This window comes from Anticarsia gemmatalis, chromosome 10 (assembly GCF_050436995.1).
Source record: "Anticarsia gemmatalis isolate Benzon Research Colony breed Stoneville strain chromosome 10, ilAntGemm2 primary, whole genome shotgun sequence".
Taxonomy (NCBI): Eukaryota; Metazoa; Arthropoda; class Insecta; order Lepidoptera; family Erebidae; genus Anticarsia; species Anticarsia gemmatalis.
Window position 1 is genome coordinate 222,271 of NC_134754.1, and position 24,239 is coordinate 246,509.

Consider the following 24,239-nt stretch of genomic DNA (forward strand, 5'->3'; position numbering starts at 1 on the left):
TGAAACCTTGTATGCTTGGGAATTCCAACGCTTCTTGAAGAGATGCAAAGTCCAAACCCGCAATTGACTAGCGTAATGGACGCAAGGTTTAACTCCCTTCCTCATTTCCATTATTCCATTCAAATTATGGCGAGCTAGCAGCCCGCTCGGCTTTACCCGGTTTTAACAGTTATTTTACAAAATAGCCTTTAAAATTTTACACATAAACCTTCCTCATCAATCACTATATCTTAAAAGTAAGTTTTAAAGATCTAAGCATACAGACAGGGACAGACGCGGGAAGCGAATTTATTTTATACTATAAATATATTATGTAGTACAGAGTAACTACATACATAATAAGTATATTTTTAAGGATGGTTCCTGGAATCGGATGGTTCGAGTCAAACTATTTGCTTTTTTGTTTCTGCCTACCCCTAAGGGAGCAAAAATTGTAAAAAAACGCGCCTACGAAGCAAAAGAAAGGTCTCTTGAAACTTTAATTCACAGGCTTGCGTCATAGTTCTAAAATGAGGTTTCTTCACGATGTCGGCAGACTGCAATCTTCTTCGCAGGTTTATGTTATTGGTGCATGATGTGGGGAATCACGAAGGTTGCAGATAAAGAACGTCCATTGTTTCCTTATCAGCCATAAACTGGACCAATTGTAAAACATCGCTATTGTTCGCTAGATAATTACTAGTTTGAGTATCGAGAGTAGCGGAGCGAGGGCGGATTGTCTAAGCGTTCTTATTCAGATGAAGAAGAATGGATAAATATTTCATATTTTTTGGAATTTCATTGGTTATAGGTTAGGAATTAAAATGTTTCTTTCTTAACTTTGATTCCTTTGTGGTACTTCTGGTCGAATTATATAATATTATCAATCTAATAATACCTAGATGATGATTAAGATGATTTGAATGACTGTTTAAGAGAATACTTTTTAAATTTCTTGAGTCTCTTTGTAAATCTTTATGAGAGTGTCGACTGTAGCTCGTGACAACCTTCTACTTCGAATCATCGCACTCTTATTACGTGGTTTGACGAAACCTACTCCGTTCCTTGTCAGAGGTTGTCAAGAAGTCTCCATTAGATAAGTGCTCGGGCAGTTATAAAAGCACATACTTTTACATATTGTATTATAAGCATTTCAATTTTATATCAATAATGTTTTGATTCGGTATATGTTTAAATGTTTATTCCGCACTCTATCTTTTTATTTTAAACAATCGCATATTATTACATTTGAAATCATATCTATAGGTATAACAAACTGTATTTGTTTCGTTTGGATATTACTCATTACTTGTGCATTGAGTTTGGCTAATTACTCACGATTAAGTCACCTGTAAGTTTTGGTACTTGTTTATTAAACAATTAGTAAGCTAATAAAAATAAAGTCATCCTGACACCTAAAACTAAATGGCTGCATGGCAGCATGAGGCAGCATCTGACTCCAAGTTGTTACTGAAAAAATGTCGAAAAACTGAGAAAATAATCATTCTCTCTAGAATGTCTATAATCGAAATTGACAAACTTAAGCCATATGCGCAGGGCTCTCACTTACCTACAACCACTGTGCCATGATATTTGATTACAATTTTTAGTTTCTGAAACTACTTTGTAGCTGTGCGTAAATCGCTTATTCAAATAGCATAGTATCTACTTTACCGAAATAATCCTAATACAGTAGATATTATTTGGTCCGCCTGATCGCAGGAGGTCGCAAGACGCCGACCTCGCCGGTATCCGTTTCACATACAACGACGGAAACAGTTCCAATTTTACACAAAAACATATTATTTAATACGTAGTTGATATAGATCTCGTATGTCGGTCACGATATACTAATAACACGTAAAATACGTTACTGTTGCCAAATTTATTGATTGAAGTGGGACTGTGTCGAATTACGTCGCCCTACGATACACGTCACTATGCGTGAAGATTTTCCTCGGAGCTGAAAAGTGAAAAGCTTTGATGTTTGCTTATAATTCGAATAAATATCAGCTAGGATGTAAAATTACCTAATAAAAGTTTAATCTCTAATTTAAAGACTGGACGAAACATTTAATAAGTATTATTTCATAAATGTTATCTACCCAATCAACTGTCTACTTTTAAGTCTATTTGTAACTAAGTCTTACAAACTAATAACCTTCCGTAACTAAGCATAAAAATATTTTTCTTATTAAATAAAATTCAGTTTAAAGACTTTTTAAAAGGTAGGTATACTTAGTAAACAGGATTTCTCTGACCATTATTATTGTAAAAACAGGTATATCCTAATATTAAAATACTTCAACATTATAGTAGTAGCTAATAATCCCACATTTTGTTGCAAAAGTTTGGTTATAATAGTGTATTAACCGCGGAAGGGACTAACCGAATCAAATTGAGCGTAAGATCAGACATCAATTAAATAAATATGTTTTATATAACTGCCGACGGTTTGATAATTATTTGATCTATAATTATATATTATTGGTATTTTTGTTTATCGATCTCTTTGTTCTTTGTTCAGATATTCAACTTAAAGTTTTAATAGGTACAAGAGGTTTTAGAAACTGTACAGAACTTATATAACTAAATATTTACATTAAATTATTAAAATTAAAACTATATATACACATTGGCGAAAAAAAAAAACAAATATATAAAAAAAAAAAAATTAGAATATAAAAGAAAGGAAGCGCGCTACGCGTCGTAGTACTCCTCCACATCGCCGTCTATCGGGAACGTTCCCAGAATGCTGGCAGCATTGCCACGTTGTATGGCAATGCTTAACCTTTGTCCCAAGAAAATGCCAGCATTCTGGTCACGGGAACTGTCGACGAGGCGTTTGGCGATGTCTTTGTAAAGTAAGTGGGCGCTCGGGCCCCATGGTCCCAGCGTCTCGACCCCAAACGGCTCAAACACATAGTCACCAACAAGACTTCTGTATTTGCGCCGCTTGAGGTCTTCGGCAGCCGCAGCAGCAGCTCCAGAAGCACCGGCCGTCCTTGGAAGATGAGACGGCGCAAGGGTGCGACGCAAGTTGCATCCCACACCAAAGGCCGTCCCATCCTCCAAGGCATCAACGACATACCGTCCGGCCTCTTCCCGTCATCGCACGCCAGCCCATTGGGTTCTAGGATGGCTGGCATTCCAGCGGCGGCAAGAGACCGGCGAATGATGTCGTTGAGGTGTGCGTGTCGGGGTATACGGCCAGAGCTCCTACTGCAGGAAAGACCATGGTGCCCAAGGCGGTCGACAGCTTCTCCACAGAGACAGCGATGCGGAGAAACGCAAGGAGCACCCAAAGGGAGGCAAGTGGCGATGCGAAAGGTAGCATCATCCATCATCGTGCCCACGTTAAAAGATGGAAGTGCTTGAACCCAAAGGCCCGACTCCCACTCTCCCACAGCCAACAGGCGAGCACGCTCCGCAGGAGAGGATGACGTCTCTAAAAGATTTTGTCTTAATAAACTGCAGAGCGGCGCGTCCCATTGTCTCTGGGAGGACAGGTTTCGGGGCAACTCGGCATTTGGAACGATGCTTAAAGTGCTTCTTAAAATTTGGATAAGACTAGATTAACATAGACTTAAAAACTTTTCAAATCAAAACGTCGTTTCATTAGCACAACGAAACAAACACAACAATATAATCACTACAATACATAAAAGCCTTTCAAAAAAATCTCACAAATTCGGTTTTTTTAAACGAATACACCATAATATGATCTGCTTTAGCACCATTGTATTACAGTATTACACCGGCTTCCCTAATAAAAAGGCTCCATTCATGTACCAATATAATACTTGCTTTTACATCAATTTAGAGGCCGTATAATTATTTTGTCATAATTTAACGATTAATCGTCATATTATGTCATTATTTTGTTATGCAAAATAATAAAATATTTGCTTTTACTTGCCAAAGTACTAAACATCAACATAAAGACATACATACGCCAAGATGACCTCGTGCACTTGACCCAGTGTTCTCCCTCATTAGTATCGCGCTGTGAATTACTTTTCTTCACAAACACTATCATTATTAGTAATCTTAAAAAGAAAAGTGAACATTATTTGTCTACGAATGGGTGAGAATGCATCTTTTGTATTACAATTGGTTTTGCTGAAACCATTTGATTCTTTTCCACCCCAAATATTTTCTAGAAAAGTTTCTACTAGTATATGCAATGATTTTTCTGTATATTAGTTGAGTCTGAGTAGAAGGACGCGTAGCCAGTTGACTCACGGAACGGTAATCTATTAACGTGTTAAGCAACCTTGGCGCGGACTGACCATAGATGGGTAACCACTTAGTGGTATTTGCATTAAAAGTCTCCGCGCTTTGAAGAGTTCCTAAAAATCAGTCCTAGTTGTTTTAAATAAGACCTTTGGGCAGTTAGAACAACTGACACAAGATTGGCCACCCAAGTACCGGCTTGGGTAACTATGGAAGTCCAACAATATACTTAGTACTAGTACTAGATATTATGCAGTGTTCATAATAATGTGCATGTTACATGCGTTACAAGTATCAATAAATTGCACGATGATCAAGTCTATCCGTTCCACTTACAAACAACTGGTTGTAAACGGAATTCCCTAACAGTTGCGTTACCTCGTCATACTTGCGTTACACAACACGAAATTAATATTTAGAAATGTTTTGCTTACATAACTTTAAAATTAATTCGATAATATAATTAAAATTAGTACCAAATTGATGTATGAGGAAAAATAAATGTCAAAAAGATAGATGCATCGACCGGGAATCGAACCCGGGCCGCCCGCGTGGCAGGCGAGCATTCTACCACTGAACCATCGATGCTCATATCTGAAATGCAGAAATAATAGCTCAGTATCAAAATTTTACGACAATATGATGACGTAACATTTTAAGATAGTGAGAGTGCTTGTGACGTATACTAAGGAGTTTAGTAGAACACTTTTGATTTCGTTCGCGCTTAATGCAATCGTTTTATTGGTCATGTTTCTTGGGAAAATAAAACAATGGAGTTTTATCTCTTGTTTTAATGAACATCGAAAGTGATGGTGTAGGAATAAATGTTACAAAGATGACCTAGTTATCGGTTATTGATTGTGACCTATATAATTGCGTAGATTTTCAAGATTAGATTCTTATCTATGTTTATTTTATTGTGTGCCTGTTATCTAGATAAAGCTTAGTTTTTTTACGAAACTGACCTCCTTATTGAGTTATAACCTAAATTATATTGTTAGGATATTTAGATACGAGAAGTTTTGCAAGTTTGTTGCCCGACCAGTCTTATATTGAGTACGTAGATACTTACTTACTGAACTACTTATTTATATTTTTTTTTAGGTTATGGCCACATTGCACCGAAGACTCAAACAGGCAAGGTAGTAACGATATTCTACGCAATCCTGGGTATACCACTGATGCTGCTATGTCTGTCAAATATTGGTGACGTCATGGCCTCATCGTTCAGGTAAATAAATGTAACTAGCGCCTGATAAAATTAAATAGCAATGTGCTTTGAAGATGTATGTATTGCTCGAATTAAAATGTCAGGCGTTAGAATTTTGAGAAATTATTTAAATTAAAATTTGACGTCGTAGTTGGGTTTTAAAATATAAATAGTGTTTATTTTATGTTTTGTTTGTAGATTTCTATATTGGCGTGTTTGTTGCTACGTGTGTACACGACCGCCAAAGCGACGGCATCGTCATCACCCTTCATCCAGGTAATGTAAAAAATATCATTGTGATTGTACAGTTTAAGAACTTTCTTGGCCTATTTAGGACTTAAAATATTAAAGAATTTAGTATTATTACTTGTATATTTTATAAATGTATGTGTGAAGCATTAATGTGTATATGTCCAGGCGTTCCGTGCGAGGCGGCAGTGTCCGCGGCTCGACGCGGCGGCGACCGCGCCCGATCGAGCGCGCGCATTCCGACACGGATTGCAGGTACCGACTGTCATTCATTATACAATACACCACCATTACCATACAACTGGCCATTACCATTTAGGTTGTAGAACAGCTGTTTAAGTAGAACAGAAACATGCTTTTAACATTTTCTTTTAAATATTACGAAAAACGGCTAAGTTCTCTCGCGTTTGCAGCTGACTACTTTTTTAGTCACTAGTTTAGCTTGGTTGCTTAATGCTTATTTAGCTTCAAATCGTCGACTTTACCTCACACAAAGCCTGTCTGCCTGATTCTAAACGAAGTATTAGTCTAGTGAAAAAAACCATATCGGCAGCTGCAAATGCGAGAAACCTAACCTGAATTGGAGCAGACTATTCCCAAAAATGCCTATGTCGGATCAAATTAGTCACAACTTCAAAAATCTTTAGCCAACTGCTACAATGTTGTAATCTTAAATTTTCATGATGCAGATATCGTGATAGTGGGTACAGCAGTGGCCGGGTGCGCAAGTCTCGGCCGCCTGCTCTAGCTGCCGGTCACACAGCCTCACTACCTCGCACCAGGCCACAGCCGCCAGTGCATGCCAGGATCGAGAGACCTTATGGTATGTTACATATACAACGCACAGTTTTGCATAGTTCTCCTCGAAATGTAAATAGCACAATGGTGCAAATGGGTGTATTAGACCACTTCATAAGTCGGGAATCGGGATGCATGCTGGGTTAGACAAATTAGGAAATGCACGGGTTATGACTAGATGAAATTAGTATAGGATAAGGAAGTGTAGCATGAGTCAAAGTGAGGCCTATAATGAACAATAGGTAGATTTGAGCTGTGCATAAAGATGAAACATGGCAATACATTCGTACCTTGAAGTTTGTCCTACTAAAACTGCTATAATATATTACGTTTTTACAGCAGGTCCAAGAGATTTTGATCCCGAAGAACATTCGCCCGTTCGATATGAGAGGTACGACAGGGAGAGACCTCGAGACACTTATGAAGAGGAAGACGGTAAGACTTTATCCAGTTCTCGACAACCTTCACCCACAACAAACTTATATAACTTCACGATTTAAATAACTTTTAACTGTTACACTAACCCCCGGTTTCTAAATACTTTTGACGATAGTTTATCTATTCAATAGCGTTATTTTTATATGAGTTTAAACGCTATTGAATAGATAAACTACCGCAAAATGTACCTCAGAAACCGGGTGTTGTCACTGTCATTTTAATGATTATTACGAAAGCAAAAGTTCTACTTAAAATGTGACTAAGTAACTTTAGAACTTAAATGTTTCAGAGGACTTCCCAAAAATCTCTCTCCCGCTTCAAGACTTGGAAGCAGCACTAAAAGACCTAGAAGACCATCAAATGAAGATCTCAAAACCAGAGCTACGGAGCAAGTCTCTCCCACGACCAGCCAAGGCTAAGCCTGAGTACGGACCTCGGCGGGACTTTGATGACCAGAGACATTTCGATGATGAACCAAAAGACATGTATGAGATGCATGATCTACATGACGTCGACTATGAGAACTATAAGGAGAGGAAGGCGTTGGAGAGAGAACGACGGAGGGAGAGAGAGGACATGTACGGCATGAGGGACCGCGGGTATGATCCCGAGGATGAGGACTTTGAGTTTGATTATCCGAGGGGGCGAAGGCCTAGGCGGGATTGGAGGTAAGTGGAACAATCATACGATTTAAAAGGCTGGTTTCACTACTTTAGTAACTAACAGTTCATTGACTGTACTTTACAGAGCTTTTGTACATTTCCTCATTTCCATTTATCTATTGGTTAGTTTGTTCATATGTGATGAAACCAGCATTTCTGAAATGAAGAGTGCAGTCAGCATGTTTAGATTCTCTTTTTTTAACACTACTGCTCACGACAAATGATCGCCATAAGGGTATTAAAGTAACTGTTTTTTGTATATGTAGTATGTTATTGTGTATATAGGAACAGACGCGACGAGACGGACACCTCTTATAGGTAACATTTAAATGATTTTTTAGATTTGAATTTGTCTTTTTTCAATCAGGAGTGAACGCGGTCGTTCAGAATACTACGAGCGCGACCGTGACCACGAGGAGCCCTTCGAACGTCGCCAGCGTCGAGCTCGCTCCGCCATCTACGACTATGAGCAGCGCTGGGTGGACGAGCGACCTCCCCCCCCTCACAGCAGACCGCTGAGGAGGCTGCACACTGTGGATGACACCAGGCCGCAGTATAGACATGTGAGTATTCATAGCTTCAATTAGATTAGGGTGCTCTATACTCAATAAATTTGTGCAGGTTTAATGTATAATAGAATACAGGAATTAACGCGAACACGCATAAACGTTAGACATTTTAAGGTAAAATGCGTGTTCGCGTTAATTCCCGTATTCTATTATACATTAAACATGCAACGCGAGAATTTAAAAGTTATGATTTGTGCAGGCTTGTGTCGAGCACAATACAAAACTCCGGACTATCGAAAAGCCCAAGAGCACTTTGGCTCTGCTTCGTGATTAGCAGTCGTATACACACCTGCTTAGACCACAGAGGCAGCCAGTCCCTTAACCTATTCTTAATGCTTAATGTTAGCCTTTTTCTATCCAAGAATGTCTATTCTCAGTCATATTTACGCTTTATTCTTAAGATAGATGATTCTCAATTCTTTTTAAAACGATTTTCCTAGAAAAAGGTTAAGTCTTAAGAACTGTTGATGCCATATGAATGTGGCAAATGACGGTGTATTTATGTTGATCCTGCAATATAATAAGCTAATTTGTATTTAATCGTAATAATGTGTAAAGCGCAATGTACAAGCGCACGTGCAATGTCCCGTGGATTCACTCATGAATATGGCGTATGACGTCAACAATGTTATGCAGAGCAAATTGCGATGATTTGTGATTATTATTTCCTGTTATTTTCTTTAAAAAACAACAACACACAATAGGAATTTTAAAGGGATTACTATTGTCAGTTTGTCAGTCCAGCCGAGCATCTTTATGCATTTATCTTTATACATTACTCGTTTGTAGCTTCAAGAGTTATCGTTATTGACAACAAGACGAAAACAACAAAATTTTTCGAAGTAAGAAGGCAATCAATAGACATACCACTCCTGTATAAAATGTCCCTGAAAATCGTTTACCGGTGAATGCAACTGGCTACCTCCTCACAAAACAGTGAAAACCCATGGAGAACATTAGGTGGATGCTTAGGTACTATTAATTTAATAATGCTGTATTCTTCTACAGTCACCTTCAATAGACAGAGATGATTGGAGCGACGAAGTGGCTGTCGTACCTCGACGCAGTAGACCTCCACAAGGTAAATACTATGAGCATATTCTATTTATAATAATAAACTTTTTATTTATGCATTTAGGAATCTAGCCCTATAGAATAAGATAAAAGTTTAAAACTATTTTTCACTTTATTTTGATCTTATATAGCTAATGTAGCAATTACGTTGCAGCTTGGAGCTCCCGGCAGTCCGATATTTACCATCCACCATCCGATGTCGTCGCAAAAGAACAGGTGCGTGTATCACTGTAAATGCTGTTGCTCATGATTTTAGTCAAAAGCTTTAAGTTTAAAAGCAAAAATACACTAGATCAAAGAATAAAACCTCTAAGCAGTAATGATCTTTTTCCTTGGTCCAGATAAAGCCAGTTCCTATCTGGCTGTGCGTGTTCCTGGTGGCATCGTACATCGTAGCGGGCACGTTTCTGTTCAAGCGCTGGGAGTCGTGGTCGTACCTCGACGCTGCATACTTCTGCTTTATCACACTCACGACTATTGGCTTTGGAGACTTCGTGCCTGCACAGGTGATTCAACGCTATTTTACGATAAATAAAAAGCCTTGCATGCCTGAGTTCTTTAAAACAGCTCTTGAAGGTAAAGTTCCTAACCCGTACTTGGACAGCGTGGTGGAGTCAGGGCCTTAACTTTCCCTTATTACGGGAGGAGTCCCTTGCCCAGCAGTGGGACATTAATGGGTTTATAAAAAAAAAACTCTATTGTAATGGTATTAAAAATCATGTAAGAGATACTTTTAAGAAGTATACTATTCTGTCTGTAGCTCGGTAGAACTATTATTGGTATCTAAATTGATGCCGTAATGTACAGTTATTTACTTCCTTATATTCTTATCTCATATTATATTGTAAGGATTAGTTTTGCCTAATTATATGTATATTTACTTTGGCTTTCTCTAATGATCTTTATGTAAATGAGTTAAATTTTCCAGTGGTTATATTATAGGCAAAATTTTCCATAACTAATCCATTCAATACACGCAGTCTCACTGATTGCCTCAGTAGAGCATAATAATAATGCAAATTATCAAATGTAAATGTCGAACACAGATCTCAGGCTCATATCCCCGTTCAGCACATGTCTTATTTCGCTAAAAAAACTCTTGTATAAATGGCCGATTTCAAAGAAATTGGTCGCCGCACCATTATCAAATTCGACAAGGAAGACATCACAGCATAGTATAAAGCAGAGTCGCTTTGCGCCTGTCCTTATGTCTGTATGCATGTAAACTTAGTTCTTTGAAACTACGCAACGGATTTTGATGCGGTTTTTTCAATAGATAGGGTGATTCATAAGGAAAGTTTATGTGTAAAAGTTGTAGAGGATTTTTCGTTATACAACTGTTTAAACCGGGCCAAGCCGGGGCAGGCTATATAATATAAAATTATGTAAAATACTATTTATGTCCCCAGGGTCGTCGCAAAGAAGACAGTCCCCGCGACACGCGCGAGGACGCAGCAGCAGCCGTGCACTCCATAGCCCTCTGCTCCCTGTACCTGCTGTTCGGCATCGCGCTCCTGGCCATGTCCTTCAACCTGGTGCAGGAGGAGGTGCGCGCCAACGTCGCCGCCCTCGCCACCAAGCTCGGCATCATCAAGCCTAGGGACACGCATCAGGAGTCTGATACTGATTATTGAGAGAATTGTGTTGCTTGTTGAAGAATGGTAGTCGTAGATTATAAGTCTAGTTTTATATGTTTTATATTTAAGTGACTATTTTTTGCACTTATTGTGAACATAACTAAGGGAAAACATTGAATCTAAAAGTGCAGCGGGCCTATTTATTTAAAGTTTATTGTTTTTTTTGTTGGTACTATTGTCATACATACATACATACTTATAAAAAACCATTTGCTACCAACATTTTGGCTTAATTGTCTCTGTATAATATGCCATTATTCTATTTAATTAAGATTGACGCGATAGTAAATACGTTTTTATTATAAGTAAGTATTTACTTTTCGCACTTAGGGGAAAACTGGATGCCTTGACTAGGCTTCGCATTATTTCAAGTATGCATTTGTGCCAAAAACTGCCAAATATTGGTTGTTATGTTATCATAAGTATAATGTAACTGTAATTTATAACAAAATGTACATACAGTCTAACAATAAATTATACGATTTGGAATATAAAGCTTGTTTTATTTATTTTTTACTTTAATAAGGGCTCAATGCCAAGCTACGCCCCCTGTTACCTAGCTATATGCCATTAGAAATGGTAAGCTAAAAACTATCTAAAACTTGAAAGCATCTATGGATGTTTGAAAATTGTACTCAAAAAGACAGACAAAAAAAACAGACTCTTGGAAACCGTACAATCATAACCTCTAGAACTCTACGTTTACCTACTCTACTTTACAATAATGTCAAAAAGGAACTTATCTGGAAAGTGTACTGTGGTATGATAGCAAAAGGTAATTATTGTAAAGTTAAGAAATAGTGTATTGGATATCAATGGAGGATATTCAAAAAAAATTGAAAGTTTGTAAGGCAATTTTTTCATGCAAAAAAATCATTTTATTCTTCGGTTTAGTACTGAAGAGCATTTTAAAACCATGACGTAAGGAAATAAACTTCTATTCCCTTTTATAAATACTTATTAAATAGTTATTTTTGATATATTTTTGCTGCTTTACCTGTTTTCATTAGCCAATGGTGTGGGTGCGTATGTATTTCGTCTCTACATTTTAGTTAACATTTCGGTTGAAAGTGAAGCGGAGGCGCCCAGAGGAACTTATTTTCTACGAATTAATTGTTCTCGAAAACTATTCAGGAAGGTAGGTATGTCATCATTATAACAGTATGATATAAATGCAATACACACCATTGGCGAATATTCTAAGCTGCCACACGGAGCCCTAGAAGGTTAGTTTCTATAGATACAATGTGTACCGGTTCGAGCACCGGTTAAGACGGCACTTTATGTCATTATTCGACGGCAAATTTAACTCCACGTGGATTGACTATGGTTAGATCTCGAGAGTTTCGACCTTATTGATGACGCCTTTTACACATCACTAGTGAACTAAAAAGTAAAAAAAATGTGACTATTTATATTTACGAATGTTTATCTGTATCAACAAAGTTCATTGTGTTATTGTCTGAATATTCTATTCTTTACAAGTTCGCAATATACCTACCTATGATAGAGCGGTGAGGTGAATCGTAATACGTTGCGACACTTACGTAGTCGGCGCGCGACGTTGCCGTTTCGCCGACCGGATAGCAGCCGTCCGGCGCTCGGCGAGCGCTCCGCGCCGCCGCCCCGACCCGTCGACAGTATTGTGTAAACACGCTACCAGAATATACGCATTTTTGCACCACAAATATTACTAAAATAACCACTAAATATGCCTACAAACTGATTTCAAAGTGTACAGTGTGAAAATTTGGTGTTTTAACAAGTTTTTAGTGCAAATATTCAAGTGAAACCGCCATTTAAGAACCGGATAAGAGCAGTTTTATCGACGATTATGTCGGACTCCGACACTAACACAAGGTGCGTGGCCTTTACAACAACTTATACGTACATACGTACCATTCTTCCATACATTTAACTCTTATTTAACATTATTTAATTTATTTTAACACCCACATAAAGATACTTTAAATGATTTTTTGGTCTTACCTTTATAATCTTAGAACTCGTGACTTTGCCAAGCTATTATAGATCTTATATCAGCGTCTTAAGGTCTAGGTCGTGTCATAAATGTCAATTTCCCACTAACTAGTTCAAGGTCGAGTATGTTTACGTGTGATCAAAAAAGGCAATTCGATCACATTTTGTTTCTAAAAATGGGGAACTGACATTGATAAATAAACAATTTGATGAAATAAGGATTTATTTGGTGAAAGCTTATGTTAAAGATAATACTAGTGACCTATCGATATTGCCTTGGTATCGAACTTCGTCTGGTTGACTCAAAACGTCTTGCGTGGGAGAGGCCTCGTTTTACTATACTGTCACTGAATTACTAATTAATAAAAAACTAATATAGGTACCTACCTACTTAATAACTCTTACATACCTTATACATAAATAAAGTAATAAGTTTTAAGTGATTACGGTTTGTCCTGATGTTAGAAATAAACTCAAAATTTACTGGAGCAATTTAAAGAGTGCATTTAGATAACTTTCTTTTAGTAATCCAACTAACGTACCTAATATATTATAATAATTAGGTAATTAGATGATTAACTGTGTTATAAATTAAACATTTTTTTTACTTCTAAGGAAAAATAGTACTTATCTAAATTTTAAATGAGTAGGTAATATGCATATACATTTAATAAATCATAAATAATTTGCAAAAATAGCAAATCATCAGTCCTACAGTTTTCCTCAAGAACACAATGACGCAAGTGCATTGACCTGCATGACAGTTTTGTCCTTATAGAATTGTGGTAAAATGAGTAGGTACTTATGCAGTACAGTTTATCTTAATTAGTATGTACATTTCTTTTTAAGCTGCATACCAATGCACAGCTTATATTATTAATTTTTAACCTATGACATAATAATTCAACTTTTATCGCAGATTTTACAAACATATATTACAAACAATGTACTTAAATTACCCGAACAAGACACAAACCGAGATTTTTTGGATACCACCATTTTTTTGGACTCAAGACCTGACCTCGCCCTTGATTGGGAATAGACCCATGTCCAGCAGTGGGTCAGTAATCAGTTAAAAAAAACATACCATTCTAGTTCAATCCGGGCTCTGAAACCTTACCTTTCTACGCAGGTAGAGCTGACACAACAGACATCAACAAAACATTTTGTAAAAGCGACCTTACATTATGATAATAAAGTTCAAATTGGTCTGCAGTACTCCAGTAATAAACTTCTCCAAGAAGATGATCCCGACGCGCGACCTGATCGAGATGGTGCGAGTGCGCCGCTGTCTCTGGGACCGCATGTACCCCGGCTACAGAGACAAGCTGGAGAAAGACAAGGCCTGGTACCAGATCTACAAGGAGTTCGAACCTAACTTCGACACTCTGAACCAAGCTAGGAAGAACTTTATAGGTAAGGTATTCCGCTCACCGGTCGGTAAACGGTCTGTGGGTTAAACTTTGGTGCGGTTATTCCATAGATGGGTGACCGGATAGTGGTATTTTGAGTGGGCGTCACCGTGCTTCAGCGGGTACGTAAAAACCAAATAAATTTACAAATTTACTTACAAAGTTTATGAAGTACCTACCTAATTATTATTATTGTGAAAGTCTGTCTTCTGTGTCGATGTAGACGTAAGTTAGCATGATAAACCACCATTCATGTTTGATGATTTTCCTCAGGGAAAATACCAGACTCCTCAATGCCTTTAATATAAATGTTGGAATTTAAATTCCAACATTTATATTCCGGCTCAAATTACAAATTATAGTTGAAGGTTAATTAATATAACGGATTAAATTGCAGTATTTGTGGTTGACCGTTTATTCTGCGGTCGTATGTAGACTGGAAACCTCAAGCACATTATAAAAATAAATATAATTTACATATAAAGTATATCAAGGCTATAATCAGTCACTATCTTGTTCACAGGCAGTACTATCACAAGAAAATGGCACAACGCGCGGGATTCATACGTAAAGTCCCGCAAAGGAGGCATGAGGAACAAACCCTACGTATATTCTGAAGAACTACGATTCTTGGACGAAACTCTCACATTTAGGAAATCTCGAAAAGGTGGCAGTTTTGTAGAAGAAAGAGTTTCAAACGACGAAGAACAAGAAGGTTCACAGAATTGGATGAGCGAAGTGTTCGTGGATATTGATGAGAGTATCAACAATGGGCCAACAGCTAAACGATCCAAGCAAGAGTATGACGTCACGTTTGAAGAAAGCCCTAAAGAAACACCCAAAGAAGACAGCGAAGAAAACATTGTTTCTGTCCTTGTCAATCTAATACAGAAGGAAGAAGACGAAGATAGAGCATTCTTCAAATCTATCACACCTGCAGTTAAAACGCTTTCGGAGAGCTCCAAGTTCGAGTTTAGGATACAAGTGATGAAGTTGATTAATAGTCTTAAAATGGTGGACAGAAAAGTAGCGAAGTTGAAAAGAGAAAGGACTTCTAACGGTGAATCTGATAGTGAATAGTGATTGTTGTGATTTAGCAAATTAAATTGTATTTAATTATTTGGTCGGATTATTTTAATGCCTTTACATGACTGTGTTTTTTGATAATATTAAGAAGGTTGTTTGATAAGTAAATGAATTTTGGGATGTCATGTAAGATAGACATTTCAAAATCAAAGGCAAGATGAATTTCAATATTTATTTCAAAAAGATCTTCATTTGTTGTCAACAACTTTAGTTTCTATTCTACTAAATAAGGCTGCAAAGATCATGCTTTTAGAAAAAAAGGATTTCGTATTCTAGTTATATGTTTTAAGCTTTAGGGTCTGCCTAGTTTAATTCACATACTCAAAAAAAATATGTTAATTACCACCTGGCAACAGAACATGATAAGCAATTTATAAAGCTTTGTACAAATCGTCACTACAATGTTCAATTCTTGCCTTGACGTATTTTACAACAAAGAGATAACTACCAGTTCCTTATTTTGAATAAAACCGAAAGAAATAATTGTGATAATAAAAGATTAATAGTTTACAATCATAATCGTATCGTAAACAATATAAATATATCTGATAAAACATAACTAGTGGCACGCGATGAAAACCACGTGCTCTAAGGCCACAACTAAATAAAAATACCAAGAATTATAAAGAATCTCCACGCAAATTTCACCCTTATAAATATACAATAGTCTTCTCAGAAATTACACGAGAATTGAGATGTATTTAAAGTCGATTATTGCTCGCAACAATTTCATCTTTTGTCCATATTATTGATATTAGTTCTTATCCTTAATTACCATACTTTGATAAAAAATAATACTTAATGATAATATGAAAATCAAGGTGTTACCACCAACGTGGCTAATTTATTCAAGATCCAAGCGTAGGGCGCTTTAGACATAGGTAGATAGGAGACTAGAGAAGACAGTAGCAGTAAATCTCTAGATTTTGGTTAAAATGAGTACGGAAAAAGGTGAAGCCAAGTCTGGCGTAGACTTGGACAATATTTTAGAAGATGAAGTCGGTCAGTTTGGGAAATATCAGATCGTCACGTTAGCTCTTGCTGCGTTTCCTATTATTTTCTCAGCTTTCGCGTCCGGAGAGTACATCTTTACTACCGCCAGAATCAGTTCTAGGTAAGAAATGTTTATTTTATTACTTTTATTTAACTATGAGAGGTTTTTATAAACCTTGACAATTGGTAAGTGTTTTTAAGATGACGTAGCATAATTTACTTTATAGTAAAGGAATGGACTATGAATTTCTAATTATTAATAGAAGATTTAGATAAATCAAGATAAAGTTAAGGATTTCCGGCTTAAATCAGACGAGGCGAATATTATAACAATATCTCTGTCACATATTATGTGTTCCAAATGGTCCTGTCAATATTTTTCTTACTGCTCACTACCAAACACACTTTGGTCGTAACATAAATTGAATCAATATACCTATTCAGGTGCAAGTTAACAAAATATCAAATAGTATTGGAAGCATGATGGCAGCATCTACTTAATCTACTCACATGATTATAGTATTGAAATCATAAGAGGCATTACAAGAACATAATTATTATTATATTATTATGCAGGTACTATGGTATAAGGAAATATTGATCTCAATAATGAAAACCTAAATCGTACTAAAAGTTGCCTCGTGTTATATACACATATACATAGTATTTCATATGTACACATAATAAATATGGTGTATTGGGCACATTGTGGAGGAAGATTCGCAGGCGACGTTTGTTTCCGGTTTCCGGCGAGCAGTACCGCCGGCTACCGGCTAACTCGTTCCGATGTGTGTTCGTGTATTACTCTATTGTGCTGTTGTTTGCCTCACAAACTGTAGTTTCCCTTGTTTGATCATAGTTTGGCAACGTACTTGTTTATTCACATACGACTACATTGTATATAAAGTCTTCGTTCATAGTTTTGATATCAGTATAATAATTTTTACTTTGTTTGTGAGCATTACTTATAGGACTGATGTTTATTTGAATAAAATGCCTTGTCTAAAAATCAACTTTTTCCAAAACAGATCTAACCGCCAAAATTACTGTATCTAACTTATCAGTCTATACCTACTACCAAGAATGAAATGCATACTAATATATGAACGGAAAAGTCTCCCGTTCAGGGTTGGATCGCTAAAGAACGTTAGCCATGGAGATATAAACGTGAAATCTCAAGTCACCCATGCTTCACATTTTTATTTAATTGCTTCCAGAATATAGCTAGCTACCCGCCTGGTGCGAAGTAATATAAAAGACTTGTCAGTTCTGCAAATCTTCACTGACCTTTCAAATGACTTCCCCAGATGCCGCATCAACGAGTGTGACGGCGCCGACCCTGAGTTTGCCCCCAACTGGGTGCTGAACGCGATCCCACCGGGAGAGAGCACCGCGTTTGACAACTGCCAGCGATATGGAAACCTGACGAGCCCTCCCATAGTGAGTGAAGGCACCTGCCCTGCCAGCTTGTTCGACCAGAGTCGCAAGGAAGACTGCGAGCAGTACGTCTATGAGAACCAGCTTAGTGTTGTATATGATGTAAGTATAAAAGTATTGTTCGGACTTTAACCATTGAGAGTTGGTAAATCGTAGGTTTTACCGGAAAATCCTAGGATTTACCACAGTTCGGGCTTTTACTTACATATTCAACTTGAAAACTTTCGTGCTTTTGCCAAACTAAGGCAGCCCGCACCGCCAAAAGTCTTTGACTATGTTTAATGGTTACTTAAAACAAAAGTCAATAAAATTTCGTGTTTCCTCCGAAACTTCAAGAGCTTTCTTGTACTCTTTAAAACACTCATGGTCTTACTATGGTTAAGGACTGATCAAGTCAATGTAGGCACATCATTAACTAATGGGCAAAATCACTGTGTATTGCGCAACTTGCAATTTTGGTCTCGATAAATAAAAGTGTCACTTAGGATCGTAATGATTTCTAGTATTAATTATCGATCCGGTTCTGTTATGGTGCTCCCACATTGCCGTTAGAAAATGTTTAATAACGTTAGTAAACATTTGTTAGCAAACATTTAATCACAAATAAATTTTCATGTTAGAAAATGTTTAGTAATGTTAGTAAACATTTTATAACTGTTCATTCTTATAAAATCTTTTAAGCAACCGTCAATACCCAAATCCTTGAGATAGTCTGTGGCACTATATTTTCCTCTAGCTTTTAGCGTTTGGCGCATCCAATAAGAGCGCTTTTTCTTCTTTTTTAAACAAAAAATAAAAGCTATTCCAATGAGCAAACCTTCTTCCATTTTCGTGTAGACGTCCTCGGCCCTCAGAACACGAAACCAAACTGCGAGCCAATACTAGATGTTATAAAATGTTTGAACATTTTCCATCAATGTAGGAGCACTTATAACATGTAACAGTTTCTAACAAAGTGCAACAATTGTTAACATTTGTTAGTAAATGTTTTGGTGTTATAAAATGTTTACAAACATTTTCTAACGGCAATGTGGGAGCACCATTAGACTTTTTCTGTTTGTTTGGAGACTTCAATGTCTTAAATGTGGACTTGGATCTTTAAATAAAAGAATTGATCATCGTCCTTGAATGAGCTTAATTTTTGTAACTCCAATTACCCCTAGTAATGATTAAATATAATCTAAATGCTACGTTTCCACGAATTCTTGTTGTTGATTATCGTTTCTCTTTATGCTAATTCCATTATTATCAAATATATCGTTATTTATTACACAATATATCGCCTTAACGTGATTATTATTATCGCAAGTGAGCCCAGATAGTTCACATTGTATTTTTGGCAAAGTTCTAGATCGTCTTTTATAAAACCAATAAACCACATAAGAAATTATAAACTACTAACTCATCCGCGCGGCTGCATTCTTAGTTTCTTTGACTTTTTGCCGCATAGGAATTGAATTTTATAAAAATCCACGCCTATGTTTAACCCCAGGTCATCAACTATTGTCTTGTAAAATCTTATGAGAATAGGGTTAGCAGTTTAACCACCAAAATGCAAAAGACAGACTTACTTTCGCGTTTATAAATAAACGTTTACATTTTTAATCTTCGCTTTTATGACTGAAGGATATTTGTTATCGTCTGAAGGACCGCGGAGTGGATTACCGAGTAAATTAATTGTAATATATTATTTAGATAATCTATCGTAAACTGTAATACTGTAGATATGAGGATAAATCAACGACCTTACTTATCCGCACTCAATAAATATTTTAATGACTCGCGTGTTATAGGTATGTTTCGCTTTTATGAACTTAGAACGAATCACACCTACATATTTTATGGGTGGATTTAAAAACGGAAAAACCGCCTCTGTAAGCTTTACTTATCCATTACCTATTTTTTAATTTGCAGTATTACCTAAATCTTCCACGTGTTGATACTATTAATATGTAAAACAATCATCAAAAAGCACAATTGTCTACCACTATCGACTATCGCTATGGGCAAACCGACATGGATAGGTTAGGTTAGAAGGCTGAGGTGGGAGCTTAGCTTAAACCTACCCATTCTAACCTAACCTGCTCATGTCGGTTTGCCCAAAACTCCGGAAGCACTTTCGTATATTACTATATTACGGTATATAATAATATCCCGACGGATATAACTATAATACGGCTCCATCTATTTTAGTGCGGCATATCGACTGTAGAGAATCGAGAATCGTTCAGATTTCACAGTTAACTTCACAATGCGCATATTTGACACATCAATGACTTTTAAAAGTTTCAAAGTTATTTCCCTGCATAATCAGCGCAAAGGCCTAGTTTTTCTCTCATTCCGAATGGACATCTTACTCTTAGCAGTGAATAAATAAATTAACTATTTCATCATTTACATTTTCCAGTTCAACCTAGCCTGCGACGAATGGCGTCGGTCTCAGATCGGATCTATCCGTACGATCGGTACACTAGTAGTGCTGCCGATAACTGGGTACATCTCGGACCGCTGGGGCCGTCGTGTGGCGCTCACCATCAATGCCTTCAACACTGGCTGGATCGGTCTCGTGCGGTCTTTTGTCAATTCTTACGAATGGTTTTTGACGCTTGAGGTGCTGGAGTCCGCTGTCGGTGCTGGGGCTTACTCGTCTTGTTATATTTTAGGTAAGAGTTACAAGTCATATAGCTATTTAAATAAACTTAAAACATGGAAAACTTATTGTTATTTGTATGCGATAATGTAGTAGTAATCATAAAAATAAAAAAGCTGATGCTTTTCCCAACTTTCGTTTTTTTGTTAGTCCAGCTCTAAGTAGTACTTGATTAATTCTTACAGTATTGATTTCTGTTTATCCTCTTTGAGTCAAAAGTCTTGAGCATCTCGCTATTCACAATAATGTTGGATGTATGAAAATAAAAAAGTATATTTTATATTTTTACAGTAACGGAGCTGGTCGGTCCCAAGTACCGTGTAGTCGCCGGCGCAACGATCTCCACACTGTTCGCCGTCGGTCAAGTGATCCTTGGTCTCATCGCGTGGGGCGTCCCATCATGGCGTCCTCTCACTCAGGTCCTCTACGCACCACAACTATTAGTCGTCTGCTACTTCTGGATCCTGTCAGAATCCGTAAGATGGCTAATGAGCAAAGGCCGCTACGACGAATCTGAAAGAATCTTGAAAAAAGTCGCTCAAGTTAACAAAAAAGAACTATCAGAAAAGAGTTTGGAAGCACTAAGGGCTACTGCTGAAGCAGAGAAGAATATGCCAAAGCCTGATGAACCTTGGCTTGCAATCCTCGTGTTTAGATCCCGTACAATTTTATCTAGGTGTGTGGTGTCCCCGGTCTGGTGGATAACCAACACGCTGGTGTATTACGGAATGAACATCAATGCAGTGAACCTGGTGGGTAATAGTTACCTGAACTATGTGGCGGTGGCTGCGATAGAGATCCCTGGCTACTGGACCGCTATTCTGCTGCTGGACAGGATCGGACGCAAGCCGGTGCTCATCTGCGGGTACTGGTTGTGTGCTGCGTGCCAGTTTACCTTCGCTTTCTTACCTACAGGTTGGTATCTTGTAGCCATACATTAAGATTTTAAATGTTGGGTTAAAAGTTTTATGGAAAAATTCACCACTAGTTCTGAATAAGTATTGGATAGCTTTTTATACATTTACTGACTTACTGTGACTCTATCGATCTATGGGTTATGCGACATTTAGAAATTGTGAAACTGTCCTTTAGTCACTTTGAAACTATGAACGTACAGCTCAAAATCATACAATATGTAGTAGTAGCAGTCATAAGTGTTTGTAAAGATATCGAAAACTTTCTTCTAAGATCATAATTGCGTGCAAGTAATTTTGCGGGCAGTAAAAACAAAACGAAGCTCATTAATACTATATGTTTTGTTGGAAGCCACACGATTTCGGCATCTCAGGTTAAGAACAGCAAAACGGTGGATAAAATAAATGTCACAAAGTATCTGCCAGATAAAATTACATCTTAAAACTAATAGTAATCTCCAGATAAAATTAAAGCTATCAGAACGTTACCCAGTATTGGTGAAACCGGGATTAAATATTTCACTCAAATTGGAAAACTTCTCTCAAGCTCTACAATCTTTATTCCAGAAAACAGCGGTGCCCGCCTAGCATTGTACCTGTTCGGCAAATACTGCATCGCGATGGTGATGACGTCAGTGTACGTGTACACGGCCGAGCTGTACCCCACCAAGTACCGGCACAATCTGTTCGCCTTCTCCTCCATGGTGGGACGGCTGGGCTCTATCACTGCACCGCTCACTCCTTCCCTTGTGAGTATATTACTGTCTCTCTCTAAAAACTCTTGAATCAAACATTTTTAAATCTTTTTGAAAAATATCATAAAAAATTCCAACTAGCGCGGTCTTTTGCGCGAATCAACGGCAAAACGTAACCTATGTTTAAAATTTGCTACTTTTGCTACAAAGAGAATTATAACATTACACTTTACACTCGTGTGGACCCGGCTTTACAGGCAGACAGAGTCTCGCATTTATAATATTAGTCAATTTTCAATAGTAATAGTGGCTTTCATATTAGTGTTTTTATAAAATCTATTTTCGAAGCAATTACTAGTGTACCAAAAGAACTATATTTGTTGCTTTAACCAAGCAAGACTAACAATCTGGATGTGACTCTCCAAACTTTAAAAGGGAAAAAAGTTTTTAACAAATAATTTTAATTTCAGGCTTCAGAAGTATGGGAGTCCCTTCCATCAGTGTTGTTCGGCAGCTTCGCTCTCCTCTCCGGTGCTCTGATCTTCACGACCCCTGAGACCCTCGGCACCAAGCTACCTGACACCTTCGAAGACGCCGAGCAGATCGGCAAGAAGAAAACTAACTCTTGATCTCATGTATTATCCGTATTTTTAATATTTATTTTAATTTATTTAGTAATAAAGATTTTTTTATATATTTTGTGTTGTTTATGCTCGCAGTTTCGCTTTAATAGATTATAAAATAATAAATAAATAATTTTAAGTTCCCAACCCGCACTAGGACAGCGTGGCGGACTAAAGGCCTAATCCGTCCCTCGTTACGGGATGACGCTCTTGCCTAGCAATGGGATATAAATGTCATATAAAATAGATAATAAAAATGTAAGAATTATATTATTACACGATAATAAAATAGGCAGGTAATTAATAAATTAATCTTATCAACATTTGATGGAGGGGTTCAGGATTATGCACCCCATTAATAATATTAATATGTTGATCCTTAGTCTTGATAACAATTTCATTCGGACTGCTTTGTCGGTTGTCGATAGTAGCAGAAAACAGCCATATTTTTTTAAATAGTTCTTGCGAATTCCGCCAGGGGCTGGTTGGTTGATAATAGACGACATTAGCTAGAACGTTAGAGACGACGATACTGTGCGAATTGGGTTATAAGATACTTCTGCATGAATAATAATAAAATATAGTAAAAAGATAATAAATTTAACCCATTTTACACTGATGGCCATGCGTCTCCTCCTGGAACGAGGGAGGGGTTAGGCCTTGAGTACACCACGCTGGCCAATTGCGAGTTGGGGACTTTGCATACCTTCAAGAACTGTTCTAAAGAACTCTCAGGCATGCAAGGTTGCATCACGATGTTTTCCTTCGTACTACTACTACTTGTCCGTAAGAACAAGTGATAATTATTATTATTTTTCCATTAATCACTTAAAATTCGAGGCACACCTATGTAGTAAAAAAATACATAAAGATTATAGAACTAAACCATGACTTAATTAGCGGTGAATGAATAACATCACAGAGCTAATAAATGCAAATATTTATTACCTACTTGGACGTAAATAATAAAATATTGAAATTACAGCAATATATCTTTATCAGCCGCCGTGACAAGTCTGAAAGAATTTGAGATTACTCAATATTTCAGCTCAGAACCGGTTTTCAGAGATAAAGGAATAACTAGTGCCGTCTGTATTTACTTCGATGTTGGTGCAGATAATGATTACGAAGTAAGTTTTTTTTTAATAGAAAATAGATGTCTCTGAGATTATAGAGAACTGAGTATCTGCTTGTCTACTACGAAAAGCATGCAAAGTAAAATTGTGAAAATATAGTTTTTGACAAACCAACAACTTTTTTTTATATCTTTATTCTTAAACAATTGTCAAATAAAATTAGATTCGGAAGTTTTAGGAGGCGGGCAAATAAATTTTTAGTAAATAAAGTGGACGCTTTTTATTTAACAAAACCTTTAGTTATCGTTCTATAATAGTCCAACCACTTAATAAAGAGTCTTGTAAGAATGTAATGTTCGCGGCTGACAAAGGTATGCAAAATCGGGAGTTTTGAAAATCAGTGACCTCATGAAGTTGATGGTGGCCAGTCTGATATAGCCACATTATTTTTGGAATACTGAATTTTTTTTTTAAATCGCATATACCGAGGCTCTCTACTAAGTTGTCGGACTAGAGTTTCT

General features: G+C 37.1%; 3 protein-coding genes and 1 non-coding gene across 6 annotated transcripts in view; 3 read left to right on the forward strand and 1 right to left on the reverse strand.

Moving 5' to 3' along the window:
- galene (potassium two pore domain channel subfamily K member galene) overlaps positions 1-11,334 on the forward strand; it is a 38,340-nt gene extending 27,006 nt beyond the window's left edge. For 2 of the 3 annotated variants that reach the window (XM_076119240.1, XM_076119239.1), the window contains exons 5-15: positions 5,320-5,446; positions 5,624-5,701; positions 5,843-5,929; positions 6,364-6,497; positions 6,812-6,907; positions 7,200-7,578; positions 7,940-8,135; positions 9,150-9,222; positions 9,370-9,431; positions 9,557-9,721; positions 10,625-11,334. In XM_076119240.1, the coding sequence (XP_075975355.1) occupies positions 5,320-5,446; positions 5,624-5,701; positions 5,843-5,929; positions 6,364-6,497; positions 6,812-6,907; positions 7,200-7,578; positions 7,940-8,135; positions 9,150-9,222; positions 9,370-9,431; positions 9,557-9,721; positions 10,625-10,849 (1,622 nt within the window). In that variant the 3' untranslated portion in view covers positions 10,850-11,334. The remainder of the gene's footprint in view (positions 1-5,319; positions 5,447-5,623; positions 5,702-5,842; positions 5,930-6,363; positions 6,498-6,811; positions 6,908-7,199; positions 7,579-7,939; positions 8,136-9,149; positions 9,223-9,369; positions 9,432-9,556; positions 9,722-10,624) is intronic. The other variant, XM_076119241.1, reaches the window with a different exon arrangement.
- TRNAG-GCC (transfer RNA glycine (anticodon GCC)) lies at positions 4,733-4,803 on the reverse strand. The gene has a single exon. It is a non-coding gene; the product is annotated as a tRNA-Gly (tRNA).
- Positions 11,335-12,401: 1,067 nt separating the features above from the next.
- On the forward strand, positions 12,402-15,367 carry LOC142976049 (uncharacterized). The gene is made up of 3 exons (XM_076119250.1): positions 12,402-12,712; positions 14,049-14,248; positions 14,768-15,367. The coding sequence occupies exons 1-3, from the start codon at positions 12,687-12,689 to the stop codon at positions 15,322-15,324; spliced, it is 783 nt and encodes a 260-aa protein (XP_075975365.1). The 5' UTR covers positions 12,402-12,686; the 3' UTR covers positions 15,325-15,367.
- A 798-nt stretch (positions 15,368-16,165) lies between these two features.
- Positions 16,166-22,711, forward strand: LOC142976047 (organic cation transporter protein-like). The gene is made up of 6 exons (XM_076119247.1): positions 16,166-16,444; positions 17,631-17,862; positions 20,168-20,423; positions 20,702-21,325; positions 21,892-22,073; positions 22,490-22,711. The coding sequence occupies exons 1-6, from the start codon at positions 16,266-16,268 to the stop codon at positions 22,646-22,648; spliced, it is 1,632 nt and encodes a 543-aa protein (XP_075975362.1). The 5' UTR covers positions 16,166-16,265; the 3' UTR covers positions 22,649-22,711.
- Positions 22,712-24,239: the final 1,528 nt, after the last annotated feature.

Coding starts and splice junctions, on each gene's coding strand:
- LOC142976049 (XM_076119250.1), top strand. CDS start 12,687: ATGTCGGACTCCGACACTAACACAAG. Junction 12,713..14,048: donor GACTCCGACACTAACACAAG/GTGCGTGGCCTT, acceptor ATTGGTCTGCAG/TACTCCAGTAATAAACTTCT. Junction 14,249..14,767: donor AGCTAGGAAGAACTTTATAG/GTAAGGTATTCC, acceptor TCTTGTTCACAG/GCAGTACTATCACAAGAAAA.
- LOC142976047 (XM_076119247.1), top strand. CDS start 16,266: ATGAGTACGGAAAAAGGTGAAGCCAAGTCTGGCGTAGACTTGGACAAT. Junction 17,863..20,167: donor AGCTTAGTGTTGTATATGAT/GTAAGTATAAAA, acceptor TACATTTTCCAG/TTCAACCTAGCCTGCGACGA. Junction 20,424..20,701: donor CTCGTCTTGTTATATTTTAG/GTAAGAGTTACA, acceptor ATATTTTTACAG/TAACGGAGCTGGTCGGTCCC.